This window comes from Ranitomeya imitator, chromosome 3 (genome assembly GCF_032444005.1).
Source record: "Ranitomeya imitator isolate aRanImi1 chromosome 3, aRanImi1.pri, whole genome shotgun sequence".
Taxonomy (NCBI): domain Eukaryota; kingdom Metazoa; phylum Chordata; class Amphibia; order Anura; family Dendrobatidae; genus Ranitomeya; species Ranitomeya imitator.
The window spans coordinates 387,371,059-387,392,766 of record NC_091284.1 but is presented as its reverse complement, the minus strand read 5'-3'; the positions used below and the strand labels follow the sequence as shown (position 1 = coordinate 387,392,766).

General features: G+C 40.8%; 1 protein-coding gene across 1 annotated transcript in view; it reads right to left on the bottom strand.

Moving 5' to 3' along the window:
- CSMD2 (CUB and Sushi multiple domains 2) overlaps window positions 1-21,708 on the bottom strand; it is a 1,686,610-nt gene that overhangs the window by 19,255 nt on the left and 1,645,647 nt on the right. The window contains exons 57-63 of the mRNA XM_069756979.1: window positions 19,744-19,926; window positions 13,282-13,458; window positions 7,784-7,963; window positions 7,519-7,692; window positions 7,241-7,414; window positions 6,860-6,933; window positions 2,412-2,523 (exon numbers count right to left, since the gene is read on the bottom strand). Of these exons, the coding sequence (XP_069613080.1) occupies window positions 2,412-2,523; window positions 6,860-6,933; window positions 7,241-7,414; window positions 7,519-7,692; window positions 7,784-7,963; window positions 13,282-13,458; window positions 19,744-19,926 (1,074 nt within the window). The remainder of the gene's footprint in view (window positions 1-2,411; window positions 2,524-6,859; window positions 6,934-7,240; window positions 7,415-7,518; window positions 7,693-7,783; window positions 7,964-13,281; window positions 13,459-19,743; window positions 19,927-21,708) is intronic.

Here is a 21,708-nt window from a genome sequence, read left to right as displayed (position 1 = left end):
CAGTGTGGACAGGTGCCAAGTCCTGCTAGGGAATTAAATTTCCAACTCTAATAAGCTTTTTGGCAGAGGAAAGCATGAAGTGCTCTAAAATTTCCTGGTAGATGGCTGCACTGACTTTGGTCTTGATAATACACAGTGGACATACACCAGCAGATGACATGGCTCCCGAAACCATCATTGATTGTGGATACTTCACACTAGGCCTTGTAAATCAAGGACCTAGAGTCTTGAAGAAGAGTGGAGAGACAGACGATACAAGCTGTTGAGGTCTAGTGTGAAGTCGCCACAGTCAGTAAAGGTTTGGGGAGCTATGTCATCTGCTGGTGTAAGTCCACTGTGTTTTATCAATCCAAAGTCAGTGCAGCCATCTGCCAGGAAATTTTAGAGCACTTCATGCTTCCCTCTCCCAACAAGTTTTTTGGAGTTGGAAATTTCATTCTCCAGCAGGACTTGGCACCTGTCCACACTGCCAAAAGTACCAATACCAGGTTTAAAAACAACAGTATGACTTTGCAGATTGGCCAGCAAACTCACGTGACCTTAACAACCGCATAGAGAATCTATGGGGTATTGTAAAGAGGAAAATGAGACACCAGACCCCACAATGCCGACGAGCTGAAGGCTGTTATCAAACAACCTGGGCTTCCATAACAACTCAGCAGTGCCACAGACTGATCGCCTCCATGCCACGCCGCATTGATGCAGTAATTGATGGAAAAGGAGCCCCAACCACGTATTGAGCGCATTTACTGAACATACATTTCAGTAGGCCAATATTTCGGATTTTAAAATCATTTTGTCAATCTGGTGTTATAAAGTATTCCAATTTACTGAGATAATGACTTTTGGGTTTTCATTGGCTGTAAGATATAATCATCAACATTAACAGAAATTATTATTATTATTATTTATTGTTATAGCGCCATTTATTCCATGGCGCTTTACATGTGAGGAGGGGTATACATAAAAACAAGTACAATAATCTTACACAATACAAGTCATAACTGGTACAGGAAGAATGAGGACCCTGCCCGCGAAGGCTCACAATCTACAAGGGATGGGTGAGAATACAGTAGGTGAGGGTAGAGGTGGTCATGCAGCGGTTTGGTCGATTGGTGGTTACTGCAGGTTGTAGGCTTGTCGGAAGAGGTGGGTCTTCAGGTTCTTTTTGAAGAAATAAATACTCGAAATACATCACTCTGTTTGTAATGACTCTATTTAATATATGCAAATTGCCTCTTCAGAGAAAAGAGAACTTGAACTCTATAGCGCCACCTGTTGGAAGCAGCGATCTTACATGTCACAATCAACTCTTTAACGAGTCGTGCAATATGTCTTAGGATAAAAGCCAAATCAATATCTCAATTCACAGACACGGTGTTTCTGGCTCTTGGCCCTCATCAGTGCGAAGCATGAGAACTGATTTGGCTAGGTGAGAGGCTCTGGACTGAGGTCTAAGGGGTAAAGGTTCTCCTTGTGGAGAGTAAAATTTAAAAAAACTGACCATCACATCCAAACATAGACTAAGTGTGAACAGGTGCTGAACCTAAAGTCACCAACTCGTATACAATAACATAAATAAGGCAGCACACTGTAGTGACAAAACCTGCAAACATGAAACAAGAAAATTGAATTGCATTACTGCACTAGAAATATGAAAACTTGAGAAAGTTTAGCGCATAAATTGGCCAATTTATATGTACCTTGTAGCCACGATAAGGCATTTCTCGTATACAAGGGCCTAGCAATACCTTTCCTCTCTGAGAATAAAGTCTTCATCTGAATAGGAACCTAATGTGAGTCCTCTCTTTGACTAGTCCCATTCAGATGAAGACTTTATTCTCAGAGAGGAAAGGTATTTCTAGGCTCTTGTATATGAGGTACACATAAATTGGCCAATATATGCGCTAAACTTTCTCAATTTTTCATATTTCTAGTGCAGTAATGCAATTCAGTTTTCATGTTTCATGTTTGCAGGTTTTGGCGCTACAGTGTGCTGCCTTATTTATTTGACTCCTTGTGGAGAGTGACATACCAGCTCTGGCTTGTCAAGGTATATATATATCTAATATAAGTTTCACTTTTTGAATTGAAGAATAGAAATAAATTAACCTTTTGATGATATTCTAATTTTGTGAGATGCACCTGTATTAACTGACATGCACATCTTTATGAATTTGGCGCATGTTATCCCAACCAACATGCCTCTTCATTAGTTCTGGGGTGTACAATGCCAGTCGTTAAAAATCAGCCATTCGATTCCAAAACTTAATTTATATTTTAGGGAATTATAAATATTATTTCATACCATACAATAGCCAATACTTAAGGATAAACCATCTTTTATCTCAGGACTTATCAACCCCCGTAATGAAATCTATTCTCAGGTTTTTGTTATAGATTTAACTTACGAATACACTCTGGCTGCAGACCACTCCAAGTCAAGTTTGGAAGACAGGTCCGTGTAGTGGAGCCTTGTAATAGGTATCCTTTCTGACACTTGAATAATACTGTACTGCCAACCTGTGTGTAGAAAGAGAAGTGAATATGTCCTATGTTTTACAATAAGTTAAAGACAAGCCATCATCAGGCTATGACATCTTATTTTAAATCAGATTTTTGTGTTAATTTTCTGTTTTATTTTTGCCAACATTTTACTTTTTTTAACATTTTAGAATTTGTTTTATAAATGAAAGACAGAAATCTTGCAATTTTCACTTGGGTCACTGTGTTTTTTTTTAGATTCTAACTTCCTGTTCTTTCAAGAAACAACATATGTAGAGGCAGGGTCACCTGTGTCATCACATTTTGTTATTGATGGATTCTTTCAGCTATGTATAAAAGTGGGGCCTATGATATCTATGATAATATGGAGCCTTGCTGAAAACTCTTCCTGAAAGGACAGGAAATAGGAGTCTAAAAACACCCCAATGGCCAGTATGAAAATTGCAAGATTACTAATTTTGCTTTTTTTATTTTTATAAAGATTGAAATGTGGAATAAAAAGCATGGGCATTTTTTAATACAAGTAACACAAATACCTGATTTAAACAATAGGTCATGTTGATGATAGCTTCCCTTTAAAGGGATTATCTGCAACTATTGCTTTTTCTTCATGGACCTTAGAACTTACAGGCAGGTAATTACTAACTACCTGTCTATTGTGTCTGGCAGTGATCTCCGCCAGCATAGCGCAATCACAGACCACTACTGCTGATTCTGTGGCTTTCAGTAAAGTGACATCGACAGAGCTGCTGCTTTTTTTCCACTCATCTCTGTTGAATAGGATGATTGCTAACGTCATGCTGATTGACAGCATGCATAACTGCGGGAAGCCAGCTGTCAATCAGCATGATTTCGGCAGCCATGCACAGTTGACAGAGGTGCCCGGAAGAGGTAGAGTTGTTCTGTTGATGTAAAGCAGCACAATTACTGGCAGTAGTGGTATATGATTAAGCTGAGGCAGTGCCAGACAGAACTGCCAGGTAGTTAGCAACTACTTACCTGTCAGTTCTTAGCCCATTGGAAAAAAGTCCTGCACAACCACTTTAATCAGGACACTTGCAAAAAAATCTGAAAGCTAGGAGCTTCAATCTGTGTTCCTTACTGGAATCTCAAGTGTACTTTCCTGTCGCACCCAGAGCCCAAGATCTGACATAGGGGTTGCTGGGCACATTGTGTCCTTTGGCATACAAGGAAAGATGAAAGGTAATGGATCCCGGGTGCACTGCCGAACCGGAAGGGAAATCCCTGAGGCTAACATAGCCAGTGGGAGAAGGGATGCTCAAGGTAGAACCAATGGTAGGACTGAAGATGTGTTGTGCTAAGAAAGTAAGGAATATGACTTGCTGTGCAATATCCCATGTGTTACCACTTGATGAGCTTGAACTTAATAGTAAATGTTTGCTTGTTGCAATGAACTTAATGTCCCCTGAATTGTGTTCGGCGGCTCCTAAGAATGGTGGCCTAGAGACAGCGGAAGCCTGCGGCCTACAAGTGAGTGTGATGCGCCCCACACCTGACAGCGCACTAAGACTGGGACACTATTTTTCTGTAAAGTGCCAGAGCGTAACCAGACAGCAGCTCGATCATGACTACCGCTCTCACGCACTTTACTAATTGATGAACTGTAAAACAGTTAACATAACGAAAGTGAAGAGTCAATGTTTTAATCATTTCTAGAAGAATAGTACACATGACCTTCTCTTCTTTATATTAATATAGATTTATTTCCGCTGCCAGGATAGGATTCATCGCAGCAGCTAAATACGGGACATTACAGAATTCCACAGTTCAGTGTTTTGCAGTGAAGCACATAGTCAATGACCCAAGATGCATTGTTCTTTTATTGTTTTTGAGTTACTACTGTTGGCCCAAGCATACACTATAAAGCATTCAGATTTTAATATGCTCACTATGTACCTATGTCTGAAGTTAGATAAGCCTGAAGCTGACATACAGTTTTACTAGCCATTATCTTTTAATCCTGAAAATAGATTGGATAGTGTACCTTTAAATTGCCACATATTGATAGTTTCAGTAATGGAGCAAGTCTTTTTCATTAACTGCACATTGTGTTATAAAGTAAGTGTAAAGAGGCCATAGGGGCATCTCTTATAGCTACATTTATAAAGGCACAATTGACATGGATATACTCTAATAACGTACATTAAATATTAAAGGCAATTATGTGATTTCTTCTAAGTATTACTTTCTAGGCTTGGCCTTACATCAAATACCCCATGCTGATTGCAAAAGGCACTATTTTGTAGCATTTCATTAAAACTGATAGAAGTGGCATCGGTAAACCATTCATTACAGAAGAAACTGGTATGTTACTCCAAAATGCCATTTAAACCACTTACAAAATCCTACAGGGCAATTAGCCCCGGTAAAATTCATACCTGCAGTATAGATTTCACTTCTTTAATTGGACAGAAAAACAGTTTTATTACATGTGTGTGTGTTTCCTCCTTGGTTCACCCTTGGTAGTGTCGGCCATGTTCACACAGTGCGTTTTTTACTGCGGAACCGCAGCGGTTTTGCCGCTGCGGTTCCGCAGCTGTTTTCCATGCAGGGTACATAACAATGTAACCCTATGGAAAACAGTCACTGCTGTGCACATGATCCGTAATTTCGTTTAAAAAGCCGCGCAGAATAGCTGCGGCAAAAAAGAAGGAGCATGTCACTTCTTTTTCCTGAACCGCAGCGGTTCTGCACCCATAGACCTCCATTGTGAGGTCAAAATCGCAGTAAAACCCGCAGATCAAAAATATATCTGCGGGTTTTACTGCGATTTGATGTGCAGAACCGCTGCAGCAGGAAGTGCGGGGGAGCGGGCGGAAGTGCGTGGGCGGAGTGTGGCTGCCCCCCCGTGCTCCGATCCCGCCCCCCCGTGCTCCGATGCCCCCCCCCGTGCTCCGATGCCCCCCCCCAGTGCTCCGATGCCCCCCCCGTGCCCTAATCTCCCCCCCTTATACTTACCCGGCGTCCCGGTGTCCGTCCGGCCGTCTTCTCCCTGGGCGCCGCCATCTTGCAAAATGGCGGGCGCATGCGCAGTGCGCCCGCCGAATCTGCCGGCCGGCAGATTCGCTCCAAAGTGCATTTTGATCACTGAGATATAACCTATCTCAGTGATCAAAATAAAAAAATAGTAAATGACACCCCCCCCACTTTGTCACCCCCATTGGTAGGGACAATAAAAAAATTAAGAATTTTTTTTTTTCACTAAGGTTAGAATAGGGGTAGGGGTAGGGTTAGGGGTAGGGCTAGGGTTAGGGGTAGGGTTAGGGGTAGGGTTAGGGTTAGGGTTAGGGGTAGGGTTAGGGGTAGGGTTAGGGGTAGGGTTAGGGGTAGGGTTAGGGGTAGGGTTAGGGTTAGGGGTAGGGTTAGGGTATTTTCAGCCATTTTAGCCCTAAAAAGCTTCCTAGGAAACACACAGTCTCTGCATAGAAAACTGCATAAAAAAAGGATAAAAAAACGCATCAAAAAATGCATCAAAAAACGCATCAAAAAAGGACCAAAAAAAGGACCTGCGTTTTCTGCCAAGAGCTGCAGTTTTTAAAAAAAACTGTCCTGAAAAAAAAAGGATGGAAATCCTGAACGTGTGAACATACCCTCAGTGTGACTATGTAGGGTCAAGCATTCAAATCTGGGCAAGCGAGCACTATCATTCAAACTAAGGGAAAGTGTGTGACAAGTCGATTGAGGGGGTACAAAAAAAGTTGTTCTTTGTTAACTTTTTGGTGTTCATCATATAATAAAAATAATTTTATATCTTGATAGATCGGACTTTAATGGATGGGGCAATATCAAATATGTTTACTTACGGTATTTATTTATTTTTTAATGGGAAAATGGGAAAAGTGGGGTGATCTAAACTTTTATTTTGTACATGTTTTAATACTTTCAAAACATTTCTTTTTTTCATTTTTATTTTCTTTTTTTAGTCCTCTTAGGGGGATTTGAACTTGAGATTGTTTGATCGCTTACACTTTACATTGGAATACTTGAGTATTGACGTATATAAAGAAATTGCAGCTCTCATATGAAGCTCAACCATAGGAAGAATAAGATGACTGTTAGGAAACATTCTGCAGACCCCTAACTGCTATGGAAAACCATCGGTTCCCTGAAATAGTCAAATACAACGTTTAAATTCAGCTGTCAGTGGCTGACAGCATTATTAAGATGGTTAAACAACAGCAATCAAAGCTAGCTTGGGTTTCTACTGCTACCAGCAGATGCTGGCTGTGTAACACAGCCGGTATCTGCCACGTATGGTGTGGTATTACAGTAGTTCAGTTAATAATATGTGGTCATTACTGAGATAAAGGTAGGGAAAAAAGTTGATTAGTACCTGAAATCCTTGAGAGCTGTTCTGCATTCCAAATGTGGGTATCCCTGGATCGGAGCAGGTTGTGTGAGAGGGATCTATACAAGGAAACAAAAACAAAAGAGATATGGATTTTCTATTATGTGAGGCTCTGATAGAGTCAGTAAAATATTAAAACTAAAAAAAGTAGCTTTCACAAGAAATATCTGTCACATAATACACTCATGGATGAGTTGAACACAAAAGAATAAATTTTATGTTTTTTTGATAAATATTGTTAAAAAATAAATTGCATTTGCAGAACATATTTAATGTCCATGTCTAAAGCCTACACATAGAAAAAAAAGTGTATTTCACCAACTATTTACCAACAATAATAAGTTGCTTCTAACAGGTAGAACTAACCGATGCAGCTTGGCTGAGTTCCACTCCAAGTGCCATCAGATTGGCAGAACCTTCTTGAAGATCCTACCAAGACCAGTGGTGGGGGGCATGAGAAAGCTATTGATGACCGGTAGCTGAAGCCTCTGTCCACTCTCCGAGCATGAGCAGGAATTCCAGGATCCCCACAGAACACAGCTGCAAACAATGTAACAAACGTTTAGTGCCTAATTTATGGTTTTCTTTCTTTGTTTTATGCGTGCATTCATTCTCTTTTCCGTAAACCAAGTTTGCACACTTACGGAAGCATTGTGGAACTTCACCAACCCAACTCCTGTTGCTTTCACACGTCAGTATGGCTGGTAAGGACAGTTGATAACCTTCTAAACATGCATATGAAAGGCTGGAACCCCACAGAAAGTCAGACCCTACAGCCTTCCCATTGGGGATTGATGGAGGAGGTGGGCATGTGATAGCTACAAGGAAGGCAAAACATAACATTTGTTCCAAGGCAATCGCTCAAGAAAATATAAACTTCACTACAGTTCCTCTCATTTTTATTATCACCTTTGCAGATTGGTTTTGTTCCATTCCATGTGCGATCTTTTGTACAGTATAGTGTTTTTACTCGATCTGACTCCATCATATAACCAGGCAAACACTGGAAGGATACGGTGCGGTTGTAATGGAAGTCATTGTCTAGTCGGATACCATTAGCCGGAGTTCCAGGGTCCCCACAGTTGATTACTATACAAAATAACAAAAAAGACAAAGGAACATACAAAGGTGTTTAGTCCTATGCACTAGTGGTGACAATACAGTGGGGAAAATAAGTACCGTATATACTCGAGTATAAGCTGACCCGAGTATAAGCCGATCCCCCTAATTTTGCCACAAAAAACTGGGAAAACTTATTGACTCGAGTATAAGCCTAGGGTGGAAATGCAGCATTTACCGGTGAATTTCAAAAATAAAAATAGATCATTATTTCCCCATAGCTGTGCCATATAGTGCTCTGCACCGTTCATATTGCCCCATATCTGTGCCCCATATATGCTCTGCACCGTTCATTTTGCCCAATATCTGTGCCCCATACAGTGCTCTGCACCGTTCATATTGCCCCATAGATGCTGCACAGATGCCCCATAGTGCTCTGCACCGTTCATATTGCCCCATAGATGCTGCACAGATGCCCCATATAGTGCTCTGCAGCGTTCATTGTGCCCCATAGATGCTGCACAGATGCCCCATATAGTGCTCTTCACCGTTCATATTGCCCCATAGATGCTGCACAGATGCCCCATAGTGCTCTGCACCGTTCATATTGCCCCATAATATGCTGCACAGATGCCCCATAGTGCTCTGCACCGTTCATATTGCCCTATAGATGCTGCACAGATGCCCCATATATTGCTCTTCACTGTTCATATTGCCCCATAGATGCTGCACAGATGCCCCATAGTGCTCTGCACCGTTCATATTGCCCCATAGATGCTGCACAGATGCCCCATAGTGCTCTGCACCGTTCATATTGCCCCATCGATGCTGCACAGATGCCCCATATATTGCTCTGCAGCGTTCATTGTGCCCCATAGATGCTGCACAGATGCCCCATATATTGCTCTGCAGCGTTCATTGTGCCCCATAGATGCTGCACAGATGCCCCATATAGTGCTCTGCAGCGTTCATTGTGCCCCATAGATGCTGCACATAAATCTGTGCCATGGCCGCTGCTGCTGCAATAAAAAAAAAAAAAACACATACTCACCTCTCTTGATTGCAGCTCCCAGCGTCTCGTTCCGGCGTCTCCCCGCACTGACTGATCAGGCAGAGGGCGCCGAGCACACTATATGCGTCATCGCGCCCTCTGACCTGAACAGTCAGAGCGCAGACGCCGGGAAGATGGAGGCGCCGGGAAGATGGAGCGATGCCCGGTGGCTGGAACGTGGACAGGTAAATATAACATGCTCACCTAGTCGCAGCGATCCTCGCGCTGTCCCCGCCTTCCTCCCCGTCTTCTGTGCTGCAGCCTCTTCCTGTCAGCGGTCACCGGCACCGCTGATTAGAGAAATGAATAGGCGGCTCCACCCCTATGGGAGGTGGAGCCGCTTATTCATTTCTGTAATGAGCGGTCCCACGTGACCGCTGAAGAGGGGAAGAAGCTGCAGCACAGAAGACGGGGAGGAAGGCAGGGACAGCGCGAGGATCGCTGGGACTAGGTAAGTATGCCTCAGCGCCCTCACCCCCTCACCCGCCGACCCCACCGCTACCGTGACTCGAGTATAAGCCGAGAGGGGCACTTTCAGCCCAAAAATTTGGGCTGAAAATCTCGGCTTATACTCGAGTATATACGGTATTAGATATTCTGCCGATTTTGCAAGTTTTTTTCATCTACAAAGAATGGAGAGGTCTGTAATTTTTTATCATAGGTACACTTCAACTGTGAGAGACATAATCTAAAAAAAAACAGAAAATCACATTGTTTAGTTTTTACATAATTATTTGCATTTTATTGCATGAATTAAGTATTTGTTGCAATAGAAAAACAGAACTTAATATTTGATTTGGTACAAAAAACTTTGTTTGCAATAGCAGAGGTCAAACATTTCCTGTAGTTCTTGACCAAGTTTGCACACACTGCAGCAAAGGTTTTGGCCCACTCTTCCATACAGAATTTCTCTAAATCTTTCAGGTTTCGGTGCTGTCACTGGGTAACATTGAGTTTCAGCTCAATCCAAAGATGTTCTATTGGGTTCAGATCTGGAGACTGGCTAGACCATTCCAGGACCTTGAAATACTTCTTACAGAGCCAAGTAGTTGCCCTGTCTGTGTGCATCGGGTTCTTGTCATGCTGGAAGACAGAGCCATGACCCATCTTCAATGCTCTTAGTGAGGATAGAAGGTTGTTGGCCAAAATCTCACAAAACATGACCCCATCCATCCTCCGTTCAATAGAATGCAGTCGTCCTGTCCACTTTGCAGAAAAGCACCCACAAAGTATGATGCTTCCCCACCATGCTTCATGGTTGGGACGATGTTCTTAGGAGTGTACTCATCCTTCTTCCTTCAAACACGGTGAGTGGAGTTAATACCAAAAAGTTCTATTTTAGTTTCATCTGACACATGACCTTCTCCCATGCTTCTTCTGAATCATCCCGATGGTCATTGATGAACATCAAATGGGCCTGAACATGTGCTGTCATGAGCAAGGGGACCTTGGTGCTCTGCAGGATGTTAATCCATGATGGTGTAGTCTGCAGTATTGTTTGAGACTGTGGTCCTATCTCTCTTCAGGTAACTGACCAGGTTCCCTCGTGTAGTTCTGGGCTGATTCCTGACCTTTCTTAAAATCTTCCTTACCCCATGAGGTGAGATCTTGCATGGAGCTCCAGACCAAGGAAGATTGACAGTCATCTTATGCTTCTTCCATTTTCTAATAATTGCCTCAACAGTTGTTTCCTTCTAACCAAGCTGCTTGCCTATTATCTTGTAGCCCATCCCAGCCTTGTACAAGTCTACAAGTCTACAATTTTGTTCCTGGTTTCCTTAGATGGCGCTTTGATCTTGGCCATGGTAGAGAGGGTGAAGTGTGATTCATTGAGGTGTGGACACCTGTCTTTTATACAGGTAACAAGTACAAACAGGTGCAATTAATACAGGTAATGAGTGCAGAGTAGGAGGGTTACTTAAAGAAAAGCTAAAAGGTCTATGAAAGACAGAATTTTGCTAGTTGGTAGGCGATTAAATACTTATTTCATACAAGAAAATGCAATTTAATTATTAAAAATCATACAATGTGATTTTCTGTTTTTAGATTCTGTCTCTCACAGTTCAAGTGTACCTATAAAAAAAATGACAGACCTCTCCATTCTTTGTAGGTTGGAAAACTTGCAAAATCGGCAGTGTATCAAATACTTATTTTCCCTACTGTAGGTTAATGAAAGAGCTGTCACCATATATTTACTACTTCTCTTCTTCATTGGGATTTTTGATATCAGTAGTTTGTCTCTACTGAACACTGGCCTTATTCATTGACTGCCTTATTTTTTAAAAGGAATCTGTCACCTGGTTTTTGTTACCTCATCTGAGAGCCGCTTAATGTAGGAAAAGAGACCCTAATTCCAATGATGTATCAGATAATATACTGGGTACAGCAGTTGTGACACAATCAGAGTTTTTAGATGTAGTGTGTAGCAGAGCTCAGAAAGCTAACCCCATCCATACAACAGCTGTCTGTGTACATTGTCTATTGGTCTATTGAAAATAAGCTGCTAATCAGTGTTGTGAGTGTGGACAGAACATGGCTCACGTGAGCTGAAGTCCAGGTAGTGATCATCTCCTGGTGATAAAACATATATTGTATTGAAACAACAGCACTCAGCCTAGCCCGTGACACGTCCCTGAAACCTGTGTCTCAGCCCCTACCTCACGATGCTGTAAGTGTGGTTGACTTTACTGTCATGTTCCTAACCCTCAAGTCACCATTCATGTTGTAATATAGTGTGAACAAATGTTATGCATCACACATATCAATAAGATGCATATATGTATAAGATGCCATATTGTGATATGGTAATGTGTAGTAATGTTTAGTGCATAGTGTAGGATGAGCATAGAATAGAATTTAGGCATAATATAAACTTGATAAACATCATAAGTGTAATATATTTAATGCATAATGTGAGTAGTGTGCAGTACAGTTTCTCTGTAGAGTGTCATTTGTGTTGTTAGTAGTATATGCATACTGTGCAGCAGTAATGTATAGTGTGAAGATAAGTGATATAATATATAGTGTTGCACGGAAGTTCTGCCCAGCAACAAACAGCAGGGTCAGAATTAGTTAAGTGTTGGGACTAGACCACGGGGGAGGGCTTAGTAATAGGGACAGGACTTTGCTTCCTGGATAGAGTTAGGTAGAGTTTAGAGAATAACAAGTGTACATTGCTGCCGAGGGGTGATCCACAGCATATAGAGATGTACGGACAGGGATAGTGAGATCCTGAAGAGAATTACCAACGTGACTAAGTAACCTTCTAAAAGGCGTTAGTTGACAAGATGCCGAGTCATGGGATATCCGAGAGCTTGCCAGTGCTAAAGGTAACAGACCTGGACAGGGCTGGGAGCGTGGGGCTAGTGAGGGTTCCGAATGGTGGGTCTAGGGCGTCCACAGGGATAGGACAAGGAGTCGCTGCACGAGTGTAGAAACTTGTAGACCAGGACTGTGGCCTAGAATCTGGGTTGTGACAACATAAAATGAAACAGTGTGAACATGATCATACAGACTTGTTCACTGTGCAAGTAGCCCATGTGTTCCTGTTTCCATAAAATGAAACAGGTAAGCTGCATGGCCCTGGAGTAGCTTACAAAGGAAGGATACATTAGAAATGAAAAGACTTCTTACTGTGTAGGAAATGTGCATAAGGCTGCGTATCCGATATCTCTTGTACATAATCCTTATTAAGTTCAGTAAAATCCCCATGTTTGAACGGAAGTCTCCTTTATTGACCTGTAGGGTTCAGGGTCCTATTCAGCCCAAACCATCGGCTAAAGGTGGCCTGTACAAGCATAAGGCCCTCACAACTCCAACATCCAGCCAGGACCCATTATTTTCTGTCGAGTGCTGGGGTGTCAAATATGAAACCCTGGCCCACGGCTACCACCCTGGTCACGTTTACACTATGGGTAGTCGACAGGAAAGAGCCATGCTTCAGAAAGAATTGCAGGGAGGGCTCCTATGATGAGAAAGATGGTGACCATGAAACGGTCTGAGATGGCACAAAACAGGGTTTGCAAGATAGCGGTGAGTCGAGCGAAATGATGAGACGGACCCACCCATTGTGGGTGAGCTGCAGGCAAAAGGCGCGAAACAGAGTCCAACCCTTCACCGGGGCAGGTCACGCTCTTTTCTATAGAGTGCTGGGGGTGGTCGAATATACAACACTCGCCCACATCTACTGCCCAGGTCATGCTTATACTGCCCTTGGATTATATAACAAAAACCTGCTGACAGATTCCCTTTAAAATATACATTGGGCCATTCATTTACAACAAGGAGCATAGTGTACCTGTGCAGTCCGGAGCAGTGCCAGCCCATGTGCCATTAACAGTGCAGTCCCGTCTTAGAGGTCCACTGTAGAAGTACCCCTCGCGACATTCATATACAGTAGAGCTGGAGAACACTAAGCCATCATTGAATATAACCCGTGTGTTGCTGGGGGTTCCTGGGTTCCCACAGGAAACCACTGCAAAATGCAAAAGGTGAACAAAAATTATACCATAATAACTTCTTCTGTGAAGGGACAATGCTATTCTGGCAACAAAATGCGAACATCTTACTTGACTAATTCGAGTCAAACTCTTGCAATGTGGCATGCTGAGGGATATGATTTCTCTAATACACTGATGATGACAATAATTAGAAACTGGAGAGGGAGGGGATGGATGGATAAGGAGGACTAATTTTTTTTGTTTTTTTAATTATAAAACTCCTGCAGGCAGAGAAGCAAAGCAAATGGGGTGTGGAGAACCACTCCTACCACTGCAATGTGACATTGATAGAGGAAAATCCGTCAGGAAATATATGTCCTTTCTACCATTGTATCGCAGAAGCGTTCAGTGGAAATGGCAGCTCATGACCGATAAACCATCTTAGATAAACAAAAGCATATACTACACACATACTATTAATATTCAGTTACCTTATGCTCCATGTAATGATGTATGATACAGCACTTTGCTGTCTATAGATATTACTTGAGACGAGGCAGGGTTTATACATTATTCACTACTTTATCTTTTTAAGGACAAAGTGAATGTCACTTTTTATTTTATTTCATCGGTGTCATTACAGTAGGGAATACATCTGGTTAATACATGGCACTGAATAGACACGAGTTTATAATGAAACACAGCTGGCCACAATTTATCTTACACAAGATGAAATTTTCATAGGATTTTGTAATTGTTTCCTGCACATGTTAAAAAGGCTTAGAAAGAAAATAAAGAATACCCTAGTCAAAGAGACACAATGACGACCAGTTACAATGACCCTCTCTCACTGTGGAGGAACTATTCTGTTCTTAGCATGAGCCATTTAGTGGGGGGGGGGGGGGGGAGGGGTAAAAATATCCAGGACACCCACTGATCAGATGTTATCAGCTTGACTGATGGATCAAGGGTGGAAATTTCATTGGTGCAACATGTTCATTCGTACATTAAGAGTACCAAGAGCTGAAGGTGGCCCTGAACTTCAAGATGTACACCCCTACTCACCCAAATGCACAAGAAAACTTGGCCTCAGTTTGCTCAAAATCATTTAAATAAGTCACAAAAGTTTGGGGATTCTATTCTGTGGAGAGATTAAATAAAACTGGAACTTTTCTGGCCTATGGATCAGCTGTATTTCTGGAGGAGGAAGAATGAAGCATACTCTGAAAAGAATGCCATGCTTACAGTGAAGCATGGTGACAGATTTTTTTCCTCTGGCTCTGGAAACCTGCAAAGTGTGGTTAGCAAGATGAATACAACTAAGTATCCGAAAATCCTAGGAAATAACATTATGCTTTCTGTGAGAAAGTTGAACCTTCAGCATCACTAGACCTTTGTGAACAGGACAATGATCCCAAGCAGACATCAAAGTCCTCCTAGGCTTAGCTTTACAAAAAGTCCTGGGAGATTTTAGAATTACTGGCACAGTGACCTTACTTAAACCCCATAGAAAATCCTTGCTGGGATTTGAAGAAGGCAGAAGCAACATGCAAACCGAAGAAAATTAATGAACTCAAGCCTATTACTCATGAGGAATGGGCAATTATTCCTCAGAAATGCTGCCAGAAGTTGGTGTCTGGCTAAGCATTACATTTGCAACAGGTCATAACAGCCAAAAGGCAAAAGGTGTTCTATTAAGTGCTAAAGATGCTTGTCATCATGAGGTTGAATAATTCTGAGAATGCATTAGTCATTAACCCCTTCATGACATGTCAATTTTCACTTTTTGCACTTTTGACTTTTTCTGCCCTTCTTTCAAGAGCCATAATGTTTACATTTTCCCATCAATATAGCCATGTGGGGGCTTGTTTTTTTGCAGGACAAGTTGTACTTTTGAATGACATCATTCATTTTATCATGTGATGTACCGTAAAACATGCAAATATATTCCAAGTGCCTCAAAATTGTAGTACAATTCTGTTCACATGTAAAGCGCTATGGAATAAATGGCGCTATAAAAATGAATAATAATAATAATAATAATTGATTTTTAGGTTTTGTTTTTACGGTGTTCATAAAAATTACCTGGTGATATGATTCTACATATCAGTAAGAATATGACAGTGCCAAACATGCAATTTTTTACTTAAGTGCTGAAAATAAATTTGCAAATTAATAAATAACCACATTTTTCACTCGTGTCACCATTTTCTAAGACCTGCCATTCTTCGGTTGGTCGAGCTCTGTGAAGGTTTGCTTTTTTTAGGTAGATACAATGTTTTGATACTTTCTTAATGCATTTTATTGTAGTGTTTTGACAGATGGAAAAAACAAAATTTTGGTGTTTTGATTTTTTTTCTCATTATGGCATTTACCGATTTAGTGAATTAATTTTCTATTTTCATTTCTCAGACATTTACAGACTTGTAGAGAGCATATATCTGTATTTTTTTGTATCTATTTCTTTATTTTTAATGGGAGAAAATTAAGAGACCACTGCAAAATATTCAGTTTGTCTGATTTTTCTCTTTATAGGTATATTTTTGAGTAAAATGTAAATTGTTCCTATAGTCTATAAATTTCTGACAACATGTCTTCGAATTTCCAAGCAATAAATTTTGTATTTCTTTCTGACAAAGAAAAATGGTAAAAATTAAAAAGAAAAAAACAGTGCTTTCAGACCTCAAATAATGCAAAGAAAACAAGTTAATAATAATTTAGAAACAACAATACTAATGTTTTAATGGCATGTGACTATCCATCATCCTCTTGATTACATTCCAGAGGTTTTCAATGGGGTTCCGGTCTGGAGATTGGGCTGTCCATAACAGACCTTTGATGTGGTGGTCTCTTAATTTTTGCCAGAGCTCTACTCTTCATACTTTTTAAACAAAAAAAATATTTTCATTGTATTTTGTAGTCCACAAGGGGAACTTGAATCTTTGAATGTCTGATCGCTTGTTCTATGTACTGCCATATTACAGAATTTTAGAAAACTTATGGTCTGCTATGAATGACAGTCAATCATGTGAGCCAGAACACCTTGGTACAGACTATAAAAGTTAGCAGTAAACAAAAAGGCCCATATCTCTGGAACTGTATGGCCGATTCTTAACCCTTTCTGACATTAGTCGTAATAATCCATCCATGTGCCATGGGCCTATTTGACCAGGGACACAATTGCTCATGCAAATAGGGGGGAAGATGCAAGCGATTGCCGCCATGTGTCAGCTGATTCAAACAGCTGGCACCCAGCGTTTTAACCCCTAAAATGCTGCAATTGAATGCTGCAATCGAATGAGATTGCAGCATTCCAGGAGACGGCAGAGACCAGACAGCCCCTCTGTCTTTTGATCGGAGATCCTTCAGCATGACGGGGAGTCCCGATCGTTGCCATGATGACATCCGGGTCACCAGACCTAGGAAACTTGCTGCTCACGCCCAGTGCATGATGTGCAAGTTTGTCTCTCAGTGCAGAGCTGACAGTTTCTACAGCATGGGGATGCTGCTGCATACCCATGCTGTACAAGCGATCAGCTTGTGAAAAATGATTGCCCCATAGTGGGACTTAATAATAAAGTTAGATTTTTTTTTTTAAATAATTGTAAAAAAAATAATTAAAAAATAAATAAATAAATATAGAAATGTATTAGAAATATAGAAATATAGGGGGCTTCCACATTACTGGTAGCACAAAAGCTCTGCAAAAGTGAAATGGCTTCTCACCCGCCAAAAGAAATTCAGCAAATGCCCCCCTCCCTTCTGAGCCTCATAGTGTACCTAAACCACATATTGCATCCATGTTTGGCATTTCTGAAGTGATGGAAGCCTGCCTAACTTATGGGTGCACGACTTGAGAAACACGGGCTTGGCATAACGTACTGGTAACCGCAACATACTGGTCACTACAGCATACTGGTCACTACATCGTACTGATCACTACAACAGCAGTTTGAAATTTACACTCGGTAACATTCATTGCTGCTTGTTTCTGGAAAATACCCACGGAGTCAAAATCGTCACTGCACCTGTAGATAAATTCCCAAAGGTGTATAGTTTCCAACATGGGGTAAATTGAGGGAGGATACTGCTCTTCTAGCAATTAGGGTCTCTGTATGTGGAGTCCGCAAACTGTTCTAGGAAAATCTGCATTCCAGGAGGCAAATAGTGCTCCGTTCCACCCGAGTCTCTCAGTATGGCTAAATAGTACTGTACAGCCACATATGGGGTATTTCCTGATTACATGTAGAGTACCGTCACACTCAGGAAAAATATGGACCTCAGTTTGTTGTAAAAAAAATCCTACTAGCCCTTAGAAAAATTAAAAACTTGGAGCTAAAACACAATTTTAGTGGTAAAAATGTAATTTATTCTTTCTTTACTGCTTAGTGGTATAAAGCTGTGGTATAAAACTCCATGAGGTACAAGTGCTGTCAATATGATTGCTGCCACCTAGATGAATTCATCGGAGAGTTCACATATTGGGGGTTTCTGTTGTACGTGCATCTCAGTGGCTCTGCCAATATGACATGTCAGCCTCAAACCATTCCAGCAAAATCTGAACTTCAATATGGTGCCTCTTCCCTTCTAAGCTTTGCAGTGTGCCTCAAAGTAGTATTCCCCTACATATGGGGTACCAGCGTACTCAGGAGAAATTGCACAACAAATTGTATGGTGCAATTTCTCCTGTTACCCTTATGAAAATGCAACATTTCGGGACAAAATAACACTTTTGTGGGGAATATGTGACTTTATTATCTTCACGGCTCAACGTTATAAACTTCTGTGAAGCACCTGGAGGTTCAAGGTGCTCACCGTGCATCTAAATACATTCCTTGACGGAGTCTAGTTTCCAAAATGGGGTCACTTATGGGGAGTTTCCACTGTTTAGGCACATCAGGGGCTCTCCATATGGGACATGACGTCCGCTAATGATTCCAGGAAATTTTACATTAAAAAAGTCAAATGACTCTCCTTCCCTTCAAAGCCGTGCGCACTCCCAAACAGTAGTTTTCTCCCTCATATAGGGTATCGGTGTGTCGGTGTACTCAGGAGAGATTGCACAAAAAATTGTATGGTGCAATTTCTCCTGTTAACCTTATGAAAATACAATATTTTGCGCTAAAAAAATATTTGCGAAGAAAATTTGATTTTTTTTTAATTTTTACGACTCAACGTTATAAACTTCTGTAAAGCACTTGCGGGTTCAATGTGCTCACCACACATCTAGATCAGTTCCCTGAGGGGTCTAGCTTCCAAAATGGTGCCACTTGTGTGGGATTTTCACAGTTTAGGCACATCATAGGCTCTCCAAACATGACATGGTTTCCGCCAATTGTTTCAGCAAATTTTGCATTCAAAAAGTCAAATGGCGCTCCTTTCCTTCCGAGCTCTGCCATGTGCCCAAACAGTGGTTTTCTCCCTCATGGGGTATCGACACGCTCTGGAGAAATTACCCAACAAATTTCCGGGTCAACTTTTTCCTGTTACCCGTGTCAAAATAAAAAAAAATGGATCTGAAGTAAATTGTTTGTGAAAAAATTAAATGTTCATTTTTTTCACATTCCAAAAATTCCTGTGAAGCACCTGAAGGTTTAATAAACTTTTTGAATGTGGTTTTGAGCACCTTAAGGGATGCAGTTTTTAGAATGGAGTCACTTTTGGGTATCTTCTATCATATAGACCCCTCAAAATGACTTCTAATGTAATGTGGTCAATTTTTAACCCTTATAACTTCCTAACAAAAAATAATTTTGGTTCCAAAATTGTATTGATGTAAAGTAGACATGTGGGAAATGTTACTTAAAGTATTTTGGTTGACATATCTCTGTGATTTAAGGGCATGAAAATTTAAAGTTGAAAAATTGCAAAATTTTCAAAATTTTCCCCAAATTTTCATTTTTTCACAAATAAACGCAGATCATATCAGAGACATTTCACTACTATCATGAAGTACAATATGTCACAAAAAAAACTCTCTCAGAATCTCCGGAATCCATTGAAGCATTCCAGAGTTATTACCTCATAAAAGGACAGTGGTCAGAATTGTAAAAGTTGGCCTGATCAATAACGTGCAAACCACCCTCGGGGTAAGGGGGTTAAAATAAAATAAAAATCCTCAAGCAATGAGTGAAAATGAAATAAGATTAAAAAATATTAACTTTTGATTTGGTGATAGGTCCTCCTTATATATTTTTTTTATTCTGATGATAAATAAAGATATCAGTCAATCAACGCACATCTGCGTCAACATATTTTACAAAACTCTAAAAAGAAAGATAAAAAAGGACATAGTAAATTTGCTTCAAGCAGGATAGTACCTTCACACTCTGGCTGAAATCCACTCCACGACCCATTGACCAGGCATTTTCTCTCTGCAGATCCCCGTAAGATGTATCCAGCTTCACAGCTGAATCGCACTACACTATCAATGGTGAACTCATTGCCTTGTCGAAGTCCGTGGGATGGCACTCCAGGGTCACCACATTCACCAGCACTCCCTCCTGCAATGGCAAACCATATGCTTTTAATATTATTTATTAAAATGAATATTATTAACTACCATTAAGACAACTTAAAGAATGTGAAAATATGAACAGTGTAATTTGTTTAAATTCTGTCTTTTTCAGGGGCTTTCAGCCTTGATAAATTAGTATTGAAGATTTCTAACATGCAGGTAATGCCAAACAAATGTGGGTTCAGTTATTTAAATATGCTAAATAGTTGGAACATAGAGATCACAGTCAGTATTACCAACATTGCTCCTCTCACCCAGTCTTCCTAAAATTCTGAATTCCCAACTATACATTGATAAGTGGGTAGGTAATATATCATTACATAGCTTTGCAATGCTACTGGGAGCTGAGGAAAGCTAAATATAAACTCCAGAGTAAATTATTACTTTTCAGCAGCCTTCGCAGAAAAACATGCAATCCTAAAAAATATAGGCGGACATTGTTAACAGTATGGGTAGTATTAACAGCTCAGTGTATGAACATGGCATTTTTATAGAATAACACTAGTCGGATTGGCATGAGAAAATAATCACAGATCTGAGCTGTCCCATAGATTAACACTGGGCCAAGTGCTATGCGCTATTTTAGCACTCGGTCGTGCTATACGCTCGTGTGACCCTGACCTTACTATTGTGTAGTGTGAGCATCTAAAAGTAAAAACAACTAAACTATGGAGCAGTGGACCCAGCAAAGTCACAGTGTGTAGCTGAGTGCTGAAATGCATGGTACAAAAAATAGTTTAATTTAGCATGACCGTGCCTCCGTACACAAGAAGAGGTCCCCAAAGACATGCTTTTAAGAATTTAATGTGGAGGAACTTGAGTGACTGCACCGAGCCTGATCTAAACTCCATCAAATTCTTTTTAGATGAGCTACGAGACAGCCTTTCTTGATCATCATGAGCGCCTGATCTAACAAATGTTTTTTTGCGGCTGAATAGACAAATATTCCCATTTCCACAGAAAAACCCTCAGATCTTGTAGAAAGTTTCCCACAAAACAAAGCCCAACTCAATATCAATATTTATGGGTCTGGAATGGAAAATCTATCAATCTTAAATAGATTTCCACTTTAAAAAAAAGTGGTTCCAAAATGATAGAATACTTGTAAAAAAAATACACCGATATCAGACAACCTCTCCCGATCAAGCATTGACTCCTTGCCTCTGATCTTGGCGGATTGTGCTGTGTACATCAGTAGGCTGCCACCATGATGCGCACTGTAGCCATTATGGAGGGGGACACTTTGTGGAAAATAGAAAATCCCCGTAATTATATATAAATTAAGTAGGGACCATGTGATGCACTTATAGGGCTGTTTGTCTGCTCTTGTTCCTTTCTTTTTGGGTTGATGTTGCATTTTATATAACCCCCATATTGGGCATGCTCAAGGAGCTATATAGCAAACCCAGAACCTGCTGCTAACGGCAGAAAGGTACTGTCTGTGTAATAAAGCACAAAATTAAATGGGCCTTTAAAGCAAATTACCATTTTTGGGGAAACAAAGCTTTTACTGTTGAAGCTCATTAAAAAAAAGTTCTTACCACTGTTGGAGCACACATCTTTAGTAAAATCACCGTATTTCCCGATAAAACGACGTGATTTTGCGGTACATTTTTTGGACTCATGGGAGTACTACTGCCACAAGGATCATTGCAGTGTTTTTTGTCATTGCAGTGTTGGAGTGGTGCTACTAATCTAAGTTCCCTATACCTATTCTTATTCTTACCGGCCAATGTCTTCGTATTTTATCAGCTCCACTCCAGATGGT